The sequence below is a fragment of the Ranitomeya variabilis genome, chromosome 8, assembly GCF_051348905.1.
Source record: "Ranitomeya variabilis isolate aRanVar5 chromosome 8, aRanVar5.hap1, whole genome shotgun sequence".
NCBI classification, from domain to species: Eukaryota; Metazoa; Chordata; class Amphibia; order Anura; family Dendrobatidae; genus Ranitomeya; species Ranitomeya variabilis.
Genome location: NC_135239.1, coordinates 204,766,484 through 204,781,641, shown reverse-complemented (window position 1 = coordinate 204,781,641; position 15,158 = coordinate 204,766,484). Strand labels below are relative to the sequence as shown.

Sequence of the window (15,158 nt, the reverse complement as noted above, 5' to 3'; positions counted from 1 at the left end):
ACAGAATTTATAATATTGATGGTTATTAATAAGTCTTCTACTGATTTGTGTATATAGCTCCTATGCGGACCCGTCCGTCTCCAGGTACAAACTTCAACCAAACCCTGTATAATCTGACCCTGCAGCCACGTTTACTCCATTCTCCTCCTACTACATAACAGGACCCGACTACACAGGGATGGTTTGTAGTCTGTTACCATAGCGACACAGGCGCTGTGTACATAAACCGGTAGGACAATTTCTAATCTAGATGCCCATTTGTGGCCACTTTAATTTAAATAATTGATGCAACATAGCAAAAGAAAAGTTGTATAAGTCTACACACCCTTTACGGGGTGTTAGATGAGCACAGACTTCTGTCCTGTCCAAGAAGTAATCTCGTCTCTACAGCTCCAGCTGCCTTTTTAAATTAGCAGACAGCAAATATTACCCTGCCCTGTGACTTCCCGGTAACGTGCGGCTGTGCGGTCTCTATGGACAGGACACTTTGGCGCAGATTCTCTCGGCTCCGTGTTACTGGGAAGAACATTTGGGCAAATTATAGTTATCACGTAGGGTCCAGACAAAACACTCGCTCCGTGTAATCCCGGCCATCTGCTGCCTCCGCCACGCCGGTCATAAACTCTTAATTAAAAATGGAGCAGATATTCAATCACCGCCATCCTCGTCCTCCAGTCTCCTAGGTAAGGAGGCCGGGGGCACTGACAATCGCAACGGAGGACACCGAGGTGTCAATGACCAATGACCAACTAATGACGCCCGTGCTGCCGAGGGTCTAACGATGAGCACAGCAGACCGTGCAATTGACTTGGCCGCCCTCCCAATAGCTAAGCGGTCTTGAATGCCCCCCAAATCTTTCATAAATGCACATTTTGAGGCTTGAGCACAGCATCATTGGTGCTCTATATCACAGGACAAGGTTCAAAAATAAAAATGGCAGCGTTGGATTGATGCTTTCAATGGCCAAGAGGCACCAATGTGATTCTTCGCTTCAAATTCAACGCATAGACCATCGCTAAATTACCACATTCTGACTTCCTACAGCCACCACTAGAGGGAGCTGACTGCATACAGAGTATACATTGAACTCAACCAAAGTACAGTATACAGTCTGCTCCTGAGCTCCCCCTAGTGGTGACTGATAACAGCCAGAATTCAGATTGGAGACTCCGGCTTCTCTGCAGATCTGCAATGCATCGATGACGATAGGTGTGCATCAGGCATGGGGCGGCCCTCAGGACCTTGCACACAAGTTATTGGTCAAAACGGTGTGTGGTTGCAGGAAGGAAATTATTATTTTTTTTTAATCTTTACCTTGTCTGGTCTAGGGTCCGAATAATTTTAGAGGCTCGTCTGGGGTCAGATTAGTTATAAGGACCTGATCTGGGATCTGATTAATTGCAGGGTTCTGATGGGAGGTCTGAGTAATTATAGGGTGCCCCATCAATTATAAGGATTGGGTTTTGGGGGTCTCTGGATATATAGGGCTCTAATTTTAAGGGTCCTGTCTAAGGTCTGTTCAATTAAGGGGCCAGGGATCTGCTCAATTATCTGGGGCCTCAGCTGCAGTTTAACAGATTTAGAGGTCTGATCTGGAGAACGATTTATTTTGGGGGGTTTGATTCGTGTCCGATAGTTTAGGGGTCTGGCTTGGCGTCTGGTTTCACCGCTAATAATACATTTTGGTGTAAAGTTCTCCAAAGTACACAAACGTCAGGATTAATGCTGGTGCACAACTCTGGCTTTCAACAGTCTGCAGTCCCATGTAAGGACCATTATTTGTACTTGCCAGGACTGTTCAGTGAATTGGGGTGCAAAATCTGTGCCCAAATTTGGCCCATGTTTGGGTGTTTTCGAACATTTTTTTTTTTCTTGGGGGGGGGGGGGGGGGGGGACTTCTCAAAATCCTGGGAACCCCAACAGCAGATTACACCAGCCCCTTTGATCAAGAGCTGTCGGCACCAGAGCCGTGCTCTGACGATGGAGCCAGAACACAATCTCCGCTTTTCCCTCCCCCCCAACCACTACAACACCCAACATCTCATCACATGTAGCAGTCATCATGGATTCTACGCATTCTCCCGGTTATTGCTCTCCGGCATTCAGGTTTAACACAGAAAATTCTGTAATCCGCTAAGAAGCGAACATCCATAATCTCAGCATAACCATGGTAACGTCACACTCCGCATTCATTCACCACACGTCACGTAGTTGGCAGGTTTTCCTTTCCACGTTCCCATCTTCAGCTTTCCCAGGATCAGAAGCTGTAGATTACACGGGGTCGTTACATAACACGTAGGTTTTGTGGGACTATCCCCTGAGCAGAACCTCAGAGGCGGAGCTTACACAAATTTACATAAAGGGGCAGTTCTTGCAGTTTTAGGGGGGGTCAAGGGGTGGCCACTGATTTAGGATACTGGGAAGAATGGCGACACTGGTGCTTTTCCAATGGTGCCAAGTTGGATTCCTGCTTTCTTGAACATGATAGATCCTATTACACTCAGGACGCCCTTCAATGTGACCCATCACTCACCATAAATATTTTTTTTCCCCCCGGAGTAAATGCCGCTCTTCTGAATCCAGCATGGTTTTTCGCTCATTCTTGCTCCCCTCCGTTCCCGAGGTACTGCCTCCTCTTGTCTATAGGTCTAGTGTTTGAGCCAACTGGGTGTGGCCTGCAATAATATTCCCACAAATAGTCGATAACCACACCCACTTGGCTAATACACTAGATTTTTATACAGGGAAGAGAGGGCCATATCTCAGGAATGGAGAGGAGCAGAAGCCAGAGAAACACATCACCAGATTCAGGAGAACAGCGGCGTTTACACCAGGTAAAACTTACAGATTTAGTGACCGATCCTATTTAAAGGGGCAGTGCTCGGATACAACGTCACATCCAGTGCTGCTGTAAGAAGCTTCCGAAACACCATGGACATCCCATAAAGGTAATGCGAAATGTACATTAACCCTTTCTTAGTAAATTTGGTGAGCGAGGGTGCCCAAGACCTGTTCATGAAGTGATCACTGCTACTATGCAGAGCCCGTCGGCTCCTACCACAATGCAGGGCACTGCGCCCTCCATCATTGACAGCTGGGCTACGCCATTAATTCCTCTTGACAATGTGATGTCCTTATTCAGTGTCGGCACAGTTTGGCGGGTGGTAGAAACGCATGTCAGGCAATAAAGCCGCATCGGAAATGGAAGATTGGTAAACGATTGATGGATGTTACCGACCGGAAGCGTTTGTAGGCAAACGTGTAACACCGCTCAGCCATTACTGGTCATTCCAATGCCGCATCTCTGCTCCCTCCGTGGCGCAATACTTCTATAAGCTTCTATTGGCATGTCCTCTGCTTGTGTGACGCGAGCGCTGTGCTTCTCCGATGGGTGCACTTTGCTGGAGTGATGCATGCGCTTTTCCTGTGGGTGCTATGCCTGCATAATGCGTCCTCGTCCAATGTCTCTTACAGGTGTTCTGTTCTTGTCTGACGCGTGAAACTCTTAGGCCGGGATCACACTTGCGAGAAATACGTCCGAGTCTCGCATGGTAATACCTGGCACTGCCGCCGTCTCTCTGGAGCGGAGCGTGCAGCTGCATGTATTGCTATGCGGCCGCACGCTCCGCTCCCGAGTGACGGCGGCAGTGCCAGGTATTACCATGCGAGACTCGGACGTATTTCTCGCAAGTGTGATCCCGGCCTTATTGTGCTTGTATGTCGCGTGCACTTTGCTTTTTTAATGTGTGCGAACCCTTTATGTGATGTGTGTGCTGCTTGTGCTTCTTTCACATCTGAGCTGTTCATGCGACTCATGGATGCTTGAGTAACACATGCACTTTGCTTTTCTGCTGGGTGCTCTGTGCCTGTGTAATGTGTGCACCGTCCTTATAGGATGTGTACATAATGCTTCTCTGATGTGTGCGCTGTGCCTGTGCGACGTGTACATAATGCTTCTCCGAAGAACAAGAAACCTGGAGTAATTAATCCAAAGGAAAAAATAAAAAAATATATATACATACACACACACACATATACACACACACTAAAAACGTTTTTCTTTATTATATCACAAAAAGGCACATACATTTACAAAAATGTATCATGACAACAATAATTTATACAGAGAGGGATTGATAAAAAAAAATGTGGGTCTCAAAGAACATGAGATGAGGTGGGTATAGCGTTCACCAACATATAAAAAGTGTGCTAGTGCTAGGATAGAGAGGTAAAGTGCTAGTGCTAGGATAGAGAGGTAAAGTGCTAGTGCTAGGATAGAGAGGTAAAGTGCTAGTGCTAGGATGGAGAGGTAAAGTGCTAGTGCTAGGATGGAGTGGTGCATACTCAAAATTGCATGGCACAATACTAGTTACATGCAGTCTTAAGTAAACTAAGTCCATAAAGTGCCATATGCTGATATATATATAAAAAATCACCACTGCCCATCTCAGATGCAAAAGTGCTCATACTCATAGTATCTCTAAGACCACAGCCGTAGACCGCTTCTATGGTGTCTATTTGCAAAACTGCTCCATTCCCTGTTTAGGAGACTGACTGAGAATAGGATAATGGCAGAGGATGTTGTGTGTCCCCTTCGGCACCAGGAGCTGCCCCTCCGCTCTGGGTACACCGTGCATGCCCATCCACATGCAGGAGGGAGCGAACGTCCTTGATATTCCTTCTGCCAGGCGTCTGCTTATCCATTCTCCGCCTGTGCTGGGGACCAGTGACATCACAATGCAGAGCAGTGAGTCACTCACAGTCACCGCGTAGCCCACAAACACCTACACACATCAGCGGGAGCGCTGGCGCTGCTGCAGAGCCCATGTGCATCTTTATCACCTTCTCAAGGACTCGCAGTCAAGGACGCGGCTCATTATCTGGCCTCATTGCTGCAGAGTGCCGTCCTTGGCCATGCACGTGCAGTAATGATTCCTGAGGGCAGCGTATGCGATAACGAGATGATGTGCAGGGGGATGGCGGCATGAAGTGAACGGGCAGTAATACACATCTTGTCCTTACTATGATCATGGAACCAGGCCGAGGACAATTTTGATTTTCTATATAAGTGTGCACTATATGACACCACCATGTAAGCACTGTATAGCAGTAATATAAAGCCCTGGGGTGCAGTCTACACGTATACACATCACTATATAGGGAGGACGTAGGAAGAAGAAACAAGTCAGTCTTATCTCGAGTTGGGTAAAATGGCACTCTACAACAATATAGGCACTGTGTCTCCACAGCACGCCGCCATCATGTAAGCATCGTATGGTGATAGAACAGGCACCGCGCTGTAGCATTACTCCCCATATAGCGGTAATATGTGAGCACTGTATGGCACCACTTCATAATATACAATATAGACACTATATAAAACTAAAGGCAGCATTCACTGTATGGATCTACTACTATGTATGGTGGCGACATCGTCATTAGAGCCTGTATTGTGGTATTATTTATGGAATGTGGCGGCATCGTTCAGGCATTGCATTGTACTGATACACAGGCTTTATCTCCCAACCATCCTGGATCCAGCAGGATAGTCTCAAATTTGAGGAGTTTCTCTCAATTTCCATGATGTCGGTATCCTCAAACCACAGATATAGGCAAATACACTGAAGGGGCCAAATACAGACTGAAGACCCTTGTAAGGGCCTTGTGGTCATGTTACTGGCAGCCGACAGCAGGACAAAGACAAGTGGGAGCTTATGTCATGTTATCGTACTGTTTATGGGAGCATCATACAGTGTGCGAGGAGCATCACACTGGAACTGTGGGGGGCATCATACAGTGTGTGAGCAACTGCGGGGGGGCATCATACTGTGCGTGAGGATCATACTGTGCATTAGGAACTATGAGGGGCATCATAGTGCGTGAGGAACTGTGGGGGCATCATACAGTGTGAAGAACTGTGGGGGGGCATCATACTGTGCATGAGGAACTGTAGGGTATACAGTGTGAGAAGCTGTGGGGGCATTATACTGTGCGTGAGGAACATCATACTGTGCGTGAGGAACATCATACTGTGCGTGAGGAACATCATACTGTGCGTGAGGAACATCATACTGTGCGTGAGGAACATCATACTGTGCGTGAGGAACGGTGTAGGGTATACAGTGAGAAGCTGTGGGGGGGCATCATACTGTGTGTGAGGAGCTGTGGGGGTATCATACAGTGTGTGATAAACTGTGGGGGTGCATCGTACTGTGTAGAGGGGAATTTTAGTGTATGTGGTGGGCTGTAGTTGCATCATACTGCGAGTGGGTGACTGAGTTCATGGGTGACTGAGTATTGTACTGTGGGGGGTTCTGTGGGAACATTCTGTGTGTGGTGGCATCATACAATCTATGGGGAATCATACGGCCTGTGGGGGAATGTACTATGGTTGTGGAGGCGGTATACTGCAGGCATGGGGTACCATGGGGGCATCATACTGTTCGAGTGGCTGTAGGGAATCATTTTGTGATTAGCTTATTATACTGTTTCTGGGGGATACTGTGGGGGCATCATACTGTACAAGAAAACTTTTGGGGCCATGGCTGGTAGGAGGTGAGCCCCACATCCACCTAAATTGAATATCTTTTCTCCGGTCACACAGAAGGCAATGCCCAGCTTACAGTAATGGCAGCAATTCAGAGAACATTCAGTCTGGAAGGCGGTCAGAGCGAAAAGAATAAAAGATTACAGATAAACCGCAGCCATCATTTACACGGCATATTCTTACCATGAATATTTGAGGAGCGACAGAAAATGTAGCTGAAAGCTGAAGCCCACGGCTCAAACAAAGCTACAAACGTAGCTGCCCGCAGCCACCACAAGGGGGAGCACAGGAGCTCTCTGCATACTGGTATATATACATTTCCTAATCTCTTGAGCGCCCCCTGGTGGTGGTTGCAGATATCTAGATTGATATTTAAAGGGAGTCATATCAGATCTCATCCTAAAACAAATACCTGTACAAGGCAGTACACATAGTAATTAGGGAAAGAGTGCACGGAGGGCGGTCCAAATCCAGGCAAGCACCCAGGCTAGTCATTAAACCATCCACAATGGCCCCCTACTTGTGCTGGCTCCAAAATCAAAGGGTTGGGCAAATAGGGGGCCAAACAATTTCAGAGCCCCACGCCCCCTGGTGTCCATTATGGGAATCTCCACTGAAAATTGCCAATATATGAGCATTGATGTCACCGGGGCTTCCCAAGGTAAATGGACGCCATGCAGCGGCCCGGAGGGTCATGGCAGGAGGTCTACTATTGCCGTAGACGCTAAACGTAGGAGAACAGGACCTAAATGGGCAGCCGGGTCACCCGAGTCATCACTTGTGGCTCAGGAGGATCTCCTATAGTGACTCGCCGACACGTGGCGCGGTGTGCACTCCTCCATTATTGGCAAAACACAAATGTTTTATGTTCACAGAAAGGAAGAAAACAGCTTTGTTCAGGAGACAAACAGGAATGAAAGCGCTGACGTCTGCTGGCACCTCCTATGCCCCGCAACGTGTGGGCACAATGAAGACATTTACAGGCGCTCACATGTAGACTCCTCCGAACAGACGAATATTGTGCCGCCTCGACCTGCCCCCGTCACCTGCAGCGCCGATAACGGATGGGGAAGTGACAAGGGACGCGGCTCCTTTAATTTGCCTCATCTGTAATCACCCAAAAGTTTAAGAATTTGCATAAATAGTAATTCCATAATTTAGTAATTACTCACTACAACTACTAGCGACTGTATACAGAGAGCTGCAGGGGCCCAAGTACAAGAGCTCTGCCAGGATCCTGGAAGGATGGTCGGCTCCCAGCTTGATGGTTTCCATTGCTCACAGCTCTGGAGGAGAATACAGGATGTAACTGATTATCATAATGTATTGAATGTACAGCAGAATAGTGAGTGCAGCTCTGGAGTGTAATACAGGATGTAACTCAGGATCAGTAATGTAATGTATGTACACAGTGACTGCACCAGCAGAATAGTGAGTGCAGCTCTGGAGTATAATACAGGATGTAACTCAGGATCAGTAATGTATGTACATAGTGACTGCACCAGCAGAATAGTGAGTGCAGCTCTGGGGTATAATACAGGATGTAACTCAGGATCAGTAATGTAATGTATGTACACAGTGACTGCACCAGCAGAATAGTGAGTGCAGCTCTGGGGTATAATACAGGAGGTAACTCAGGATCAGTAATGTATGTACACAGTGACTGCACCAGCAGAATAGTGAGTGCAGCTCTGGAGTATAATACAGGATGTAACTCAGGATCAGTAATGTATGTATACAGTGACTGCACCAGCAGAATAGTGAGTGCTGCTCTGGGGTATAATACAGGAGGTAACTCAGGATCAGTAATGTATGTACACAGTGACTGCACCAGCAGAATAGTGAGTGCAGCTCTGGAGTATAATACAGGATTTTAAATTAAATTTTAAAAATTTCCAATCAGAAGCCAAATACTCTGATGGAGAACATTCAAGCTCCGGGATGTTATGATGCTGCTGGGCCCAGTGCTGTAGGGCATCGGTGCCAACCATGGAGCCATCGTGCCGTCCTTGTCTTGTACAATTCGATGCAGTCAGCCGTACACTGCACTCGTCAGCTCTCGATGACACTCGGGACGCACTCGCCTTTTTCATGTCACAAGACAAGACCTGCAGAAAAGCCGCCGCGAGCCGCACGACTTCCCGGAGCTTCAAATTTGTGTTATACAATGCACAGACCGTATAGGGCCATACTATACCGCCTTATGCCTCCCATGGCAACTTCCAGCATATGTGGTGTAACGAAGGGACTTTTTCCTAGAATCATCATTACCATAGGGCGTCCTATTTTAGGATCTTTCATGCAAACACAAAATTGATTACAAGAATTCTGGTTACAGAAGGGTTATAAAGAGCCGGCAAAAAACACCGCCATACACTGCTAAGAAAATGTACTGTACAATGCCACTCAGTGCTGGAGCAATGCTGACAACCAGAAAACAAATAACAGCAAGGTGTAAGAAAATCACAGGAGGTGCCCCCATTACAGACCCCTCACAATCAGCCCTGGTAGCCCCCCCCATCAGCGAGAGGTCAGCGTAGTGGAAGACTACATCGTGGCCCGCACACAATGGCAGCACGGCGCGGCCGCTCTCTGCATACAATGAGCCCCTTGTTCGGCCATTCACAAGTATAAATATTATGGTTTCAATCACTGGATCTCGTTGGTGAAGCCCCTAAAGCTAGAACCCCAGATGTTAGATAATACCGGCTGGAGACGACTGTACAGTCGGTATACGATGATTTCTGTAGGATCAATGGGTAGAGACGCAGCGCCCCCGCTCCCCGGCCTTGGCACGTCATTTATCTTGTTACCAAGGGGATGAATTGCCGGAGACGCAGATTCTTACAATTATTTCACTCCGTTTCCTCTCAATGAATAAAACAAAATGCACGCAACGCTCCGAGCGAGAAGACAGACCTCCCTCCCCCATCTGCGTCGTCCTCCTACATACATCTCCCTCCCCCGACCATTTACATCCCTATCCTCCTATTACACCAAGACACAAACCCCCTGTACCCCCGGACAACGCGCCAGAGCCCCTGCGCCCAGCGGGAAACGCGCCAGAGCCCCTGCGCCCAGCGGGAAACGCGCCAGAGCCCCTGCGCCCAGCGGGAAACGCGCCAGAGCCCCTGCGCCCAGCGGGAAACGCGCCAGAGCCCCTGCGCCCAGCGGGAAACGCGCCAGAGCCCCTGCGCCCAGCGGGAAACGCGCCAGAGCCCCTGCGCCCAGCGGGAAACGCGCCAGAGCCCCTGCGCCCCAAACAAGAAAACCTAAAGAGAAATTGGAATTGTGTGCATGCAGTGTGTAAGCGCATGTTCACACTGGCCACTAAACAGACAAAACCCAAGAAAAACACATAAGCAAATATCCTGCAGTAATTAAACAGCAATAGTGCATGAAAATATTTTATACGATACTTCGTTAACATAATTAATCAAAAAATAGCCATCCCACCGCGTCACGGTGACCCCATTTTGGAAAGTCCTAACCTCAAATATTAAAACCTTACCATTTGTCAAGTGACATGAATGTGGATAAGGGCTGAGAAGGACTGAAACCAAGCTAGTGGACACGCAGGCATGGGGAACTGCCTGAATGTAATGCCCCAGCTCAAAGAAAGGCAGTGCAAACCTTTATATGCACAGGGTACAAAAACTAAAACCATAAACTTAAAGAGATGAACTGGAATACAAGTTGGTGTGCGTGTAGTGTGTAAGCGCAGGTTCACACTGGCCACAAACAATCATGTGGTTCTGCAGGGCTGCGTGCCCACTAGCCGGGGGTCAGTCCTTCTCAGCTCTTATTCACATTACATCACTTGAGAAATGGTCAGGTTTTATTATTACAGCACAGGACTGGCCCAAATAGGGTCACCTTGACGTGGTGGGACGGCTGTTAAATTCTTCTATCAAAATTATGTTAACTAAGCACCCCATATTTTCATGCACTATATTACGCCAGGGACAAGGGGAGATGCCAGACCCCCCCCCATACGCCAGGGACTAGGGGAGACGCCAGACCCCCCCCCCCACACACGCCAGGGACAAGGGGAGACGCCAGACCCCTATACAGGATACTTCCCCATCTGTCCAGATCCAGCGGGACTGTCTTGAATAAGCCCCGAGGTCACAGATACAGGTTTATCTAATGGTGGAACAGGGAGCTTTCCTTCACCGTTCATTCTATGTAAAGACTGACTGTCCCACCAGGACCACTGGGTCATGTGACCTCAGGTCATGTGACTAGGTGGTGGTGAAGAGGAGCAGGACACAGGCAAGTTGTGTGAGAGCCAAGTGTTTGTATAGCAGAGCTGAGTGTGTAACATCTGTACACTGTGGGGGACATCACACAGTGTGGTGGGCACATTTGGAGGCATCTTACTATATTGGCTTATAGCAGGTGTTCCTCTTCCTTATTTTTAAAAGTTGCGTTTTGGGTGACACGAAGCCCCCCCACCCGCCAGGGACTGGTGCACTACGCCTCCTCCCCCCTCCCAAGGCAGCCATATTTGTTGTCACCCAGCTTTCCCAGGATCAGACATATCAACTTCATGTCTACATGTGGATCATAGTCATGTCACAGGTGATTCAGCCGTGATTAACCCTTTCCCATCAGTCTGTGCATTAACCTGCTCCCTCACCAGTGCCCTGTGCCTGTCTCCCCGGGCTCTGGAGGTGGCTCCGCTTTCCCTTTGCGATTTGCCAGTCTTCTCATTTCCTTTCATGGAAATCAATGAATAAGACTGACGTTGGCGGTGTTACAAATGTTTTGTTGGTGCCTTGTGCCGGCTGCAGTCACGCTGGAAGCATTGGCACGGCCCGCCGCAGAGCTGACACTACGGAGGAAGGGGCAGAGCGCGGGGTCTTGTGCACCCGTCACTAAACGCTCCCAAACCTTACCCTGACATTATATGGGGCAAGAAGTGACGGGGGGCCGGGGAGCGGTGTATGGTGCCAACACAACAAGCCCCCCAGGCAGCAAACTGGGAATGAAAACCTACTGAAACTGAGCAGAGCTAGTTGGGTGCAGTACAATGGGTAGCACGTCTGATGTAGTAGAGCAGAGTCTGTCGGATGTAATAACAGGGAGCACGTCCGATGTAGAGCAGAGTGTCGGATGTAGTAACAGGGAGCACGTCCGATGTAGAGCAGAGTGTCGGATGTAGTAACAGGGAGCACGGCCGATGTAGTAGAGCAGAGTCTGTCGGATGTAGTAACAGGGAGCACGTCCGATGTAGAGCAGAGTGTCGGATGTAGTAACAGGGAGCATGGCCGATGTAGTAGAGCAGAGTCTGTCGGATGTAGTAACAGGGAGCACGTCCGATGTAGAGCAGAGTGTCGGATGTAGTAACAGGGAGCACGGCCGATGTAGTAGAGCAGAGTCTGTCGGATGTAGTAACAGGGAGCACGGCCGATGTAGAGCAGAGTGTCGGATGTAGTAACAGGGAGCACGGCCGATGTAGTAGAGCAGAGTCTGTCGGATGTAGTAACAGGGAGCACGTCCGATGTAGAGCAGAGTGTCGGATGTAGTAACAGGGAGCACGTCCGATGTAGTAGAGCAGAGTCTGTCGGATGTAGTAACAGGGAGCACGTCCGATGTAGAGCAGAGTGTCGGATGTAGTAACAGGGAGCACGGCCGATGTAGTAGAGCAGAGTCTGTCGGATGTAGTAACAGGGAGCACGTCCGATGTAGAGCAGAGTGTCGGATGTAGTAACAGGGAGCACGTCCGATGTAGTAGAGCAGAGTCTGTCGGATGTAGTAACAGGGAGCACGTCCGATGTAGAGCAGAGTGTCGGATGTAGTAACAGGGAGCACGGCCGATGTAGTAGAGCAGAGTCTGTCGGATGTAGTAACAGGGAGCACGGCCGATGTAGAGCAGAGTGTCGGATGTAGTAACAGGGAGCACGGCCGATGTAGTAGAGCAGAGTCTGTCGGATGTAGTAACAGGGAGCACGGCCGATGTAGTAGAGCAGAGTCTGTCGGATGTAGTAACAGGGAGCACGTCCGATGTAGAGCAGAGTCTGTCGGATGTAGTAACAGGGAGCACGTCCGATGTAGAGCAGAGTGTCGGATGTAGTAACAGGGAGCACGGCCGATGTAGAGCAGAGTGTCGGATGTAGTAACAGGGAGCACGGCCGATGTAGTAGAGCAGAGTCTATCGGATAACAGGGAGCATGGCCGATGTAGTAGAGCAGAGTCTGTCGGATGTAGTAACAGGGAGCACGTCCGATGTAGAGCAGAGTGTCGGATGTAGTAACAGGGAGCACGGCCGATGTAGTAGAGCAGAGTCTGTCGGATGTAGAAGGGAGCACATCTGATGTAGTAGAGCAGAGTTTGTCCGATGTAGTAACAGGGAGCACGGCCGATGTAGTAGAGCAGAGTCTGTCGGATGTAGTAACAGGGAGCACGGCCGATGTAGTAACAGGGAGCAGAGTTTGTTGGATGTAGTAACAGGGAGCATGTCCGATGTAGTAGAGCAGAGTTTGTTGGATATAGTAACAGGGAGCACGGCTGATGTAGTAGAGCAGAGTGTCGGATGTAGTAACAGGGAGCACGTCCAATGTAGTAGAGCAGAGTCTGTCGGATGTAGTAACAGGGAGCACGTCCAATGTAGTAACAGGGAGCAGTTTGTTGGATGTAGTAACAGGGAGCATGTCCGATGTAGTAGAGCAGAGTTTGTTGGATGTAGTAACAGGGAGCACGTCTGATGTAGTAGAGCAGAGTGTCGGATGTAGTAACAGGGAGCGCGTCCGATGTAGTAGAGCAGAGTTTGTCAGATGTAGTAACAGAGAGCACGTCAGATGTAGTAGTGCCGAGTTCGTTAGATATATAATACTGAGCATGTCAGATTACGTCACATCATACCTTACTACCGGCAGGAGGATTATTATTCTTCATCATCAATATCATCTGCTTCGGCTCTGCTACATCTGTACATGTAAGCTCACCCCTCCACAGACCACATGCACAGATGTAGCAGAGCTAATAGTTATTTGGGGACAGCATCATCTACATTGAGACCTTAGTAGTTATTCCTGCATTCAGAGATGCGTCTATAGTGGGTACAGAAGCTTCAGTGGCCCCAGAGCCCATGGGGGCCACATCCCCTCTGCAATGGAAGACATGATAAATGGCAGATGGGGCTTCAGGTGACACCTCGGCGATATAACATGCACTGTGCCACAGGACACTCAGCTCTGCTACATGCGCACACGTCTACGACATCCGAGCACTACACCGCGGAGATGACTGGCGGCTCCCTCCGTCCGCACCGGTCTATGGATGTCGTACAAAGATGGTGCAGAGCGGCGGGGGATGGGAGCTCTATTGTGCGGCACGTAGACTGACAGCCAGAAAGCAGCGCCGGCCGGCAGGGTTGTGACGCCGTCACTCTGCTACGCCACAAAAGAGGAGGATGGTGTACGGGTGACGGGGTCCTCAATGGAGCTGGTGGGGTCTGCACTGATGGAATACCGCTGTAACGTGCGCAGGACGGACGGATGACGGACAGCGGACACGATGAATGGAGCGCCGCCGTGCTACTATATCAGACCCCCCCTTAGCTCCGCGGGGTCCTCTAGGGGAGTATCATTGAGAGGGGTGGGACAGGGAATATGACCGGCGGCTGGGTATTGGGGGGTCCCCCTGGGAGCCCCTCGGTGACACCGGCGGGGGAGGGGGCGCTGACGTCACGTACCTGCGCTCTTCTCTTTCGTCGTTACACTTCTCATTGTTGGCGGAGGGCTCGTCTCGATTTTTTAGGTTTTTTTCTTTTTTTTCCTCCTTTTAGATTTATTTTTCGCAGCAAATAAAAAATATATTCAGTCTTTTTTTAAAAAAAAAGAAAATAATAATGATTTAAAATTAAAAAAAAAAAAGACAGAGAGAACCTCGGGGAGCGGGGGAGGGGGTTCAGAAACAATCCACGAAGCACTTGAAGGTGAGTCGGAAGAACCGCATTGATGAAGATTCAGAACGTGTGAATGAAGGGTCAGTAAACGGCCGGCTGCCCGGGAGAGCGGGGTCACGGGTGGGAAGAGCGGCGGAGAGTGCGGGGGACCGTCTCCATCACACGGCGGCTCACAGCGGACTGAGCGCCGGCTCCACAGGACGCGCAGAAATACAGGGACGCGGCCCCGCCCACAACGCTGGGGATTGGCTGGAGCCGCAGCTGCTGCGGGAGAAACATCAACACATGCACCTGCTGAGCCCTGAGCCCCGCACTGACCCCGGGGGCCCAACACTGACCCCGAGGGCCCCGCACCGATACTGAGGGCCCCGCACTGACCCCGGGGGCCCAACACTGACCCCGGGGGCCCAACACTGACACCGAGGGCCCCGCACCGATACTGAGGGCCCCGCACTGACCCCGGGGGCCCAACACTGACACCGAGGGCCCCGCACCGATACTGAGGGCCCCGCACTGACCCCGGGGGCCCAACACTGACACCGGGGGCCCCGCACTGATACTGAGGGCCCCGCACTGACACTGAGGGCCCCGCACCGATACTGAGGGCCCCGCACTGACCCCGGGGGCCCAACACTGACCCCGAGGGCCCCGAACCGATACTGAGGGCCCCGTACTGACACCGGGGGCCCCGTACCGAGG

The 15,158-nt window shown here is 50.0% G+C and overlaps 1 protein-coding gene across 1 annotated transcript in view; it reads right to left on the bottom strand.

Annotated features, from left to right (window-relative positions):
* The window catches only part of LOC143787563 (sodium- and chloride-dependent creatine transporter 1-like), a 52,387-nt gene extending 37,742 nt beyond the window's left edge, over nucleotides 1-14,645 (bottom strand). Inside the window, exon 1 of the mRNA XM_077276420.1 lies at nucleotides 14,247-14,645. Within this exon, the coding sequence (XP_077132535.1) occupies nucleotides 14,247-14,280 (34 nt within the window). The 5' untranslated portion in view covers nucleotides 14,281-14,645. The remainder of the gene's footprint in view (nucleotides 1-14,246) is intronic.
* Nucleotides 14,646-15,158: the final 513 nt, after the last annotated feature.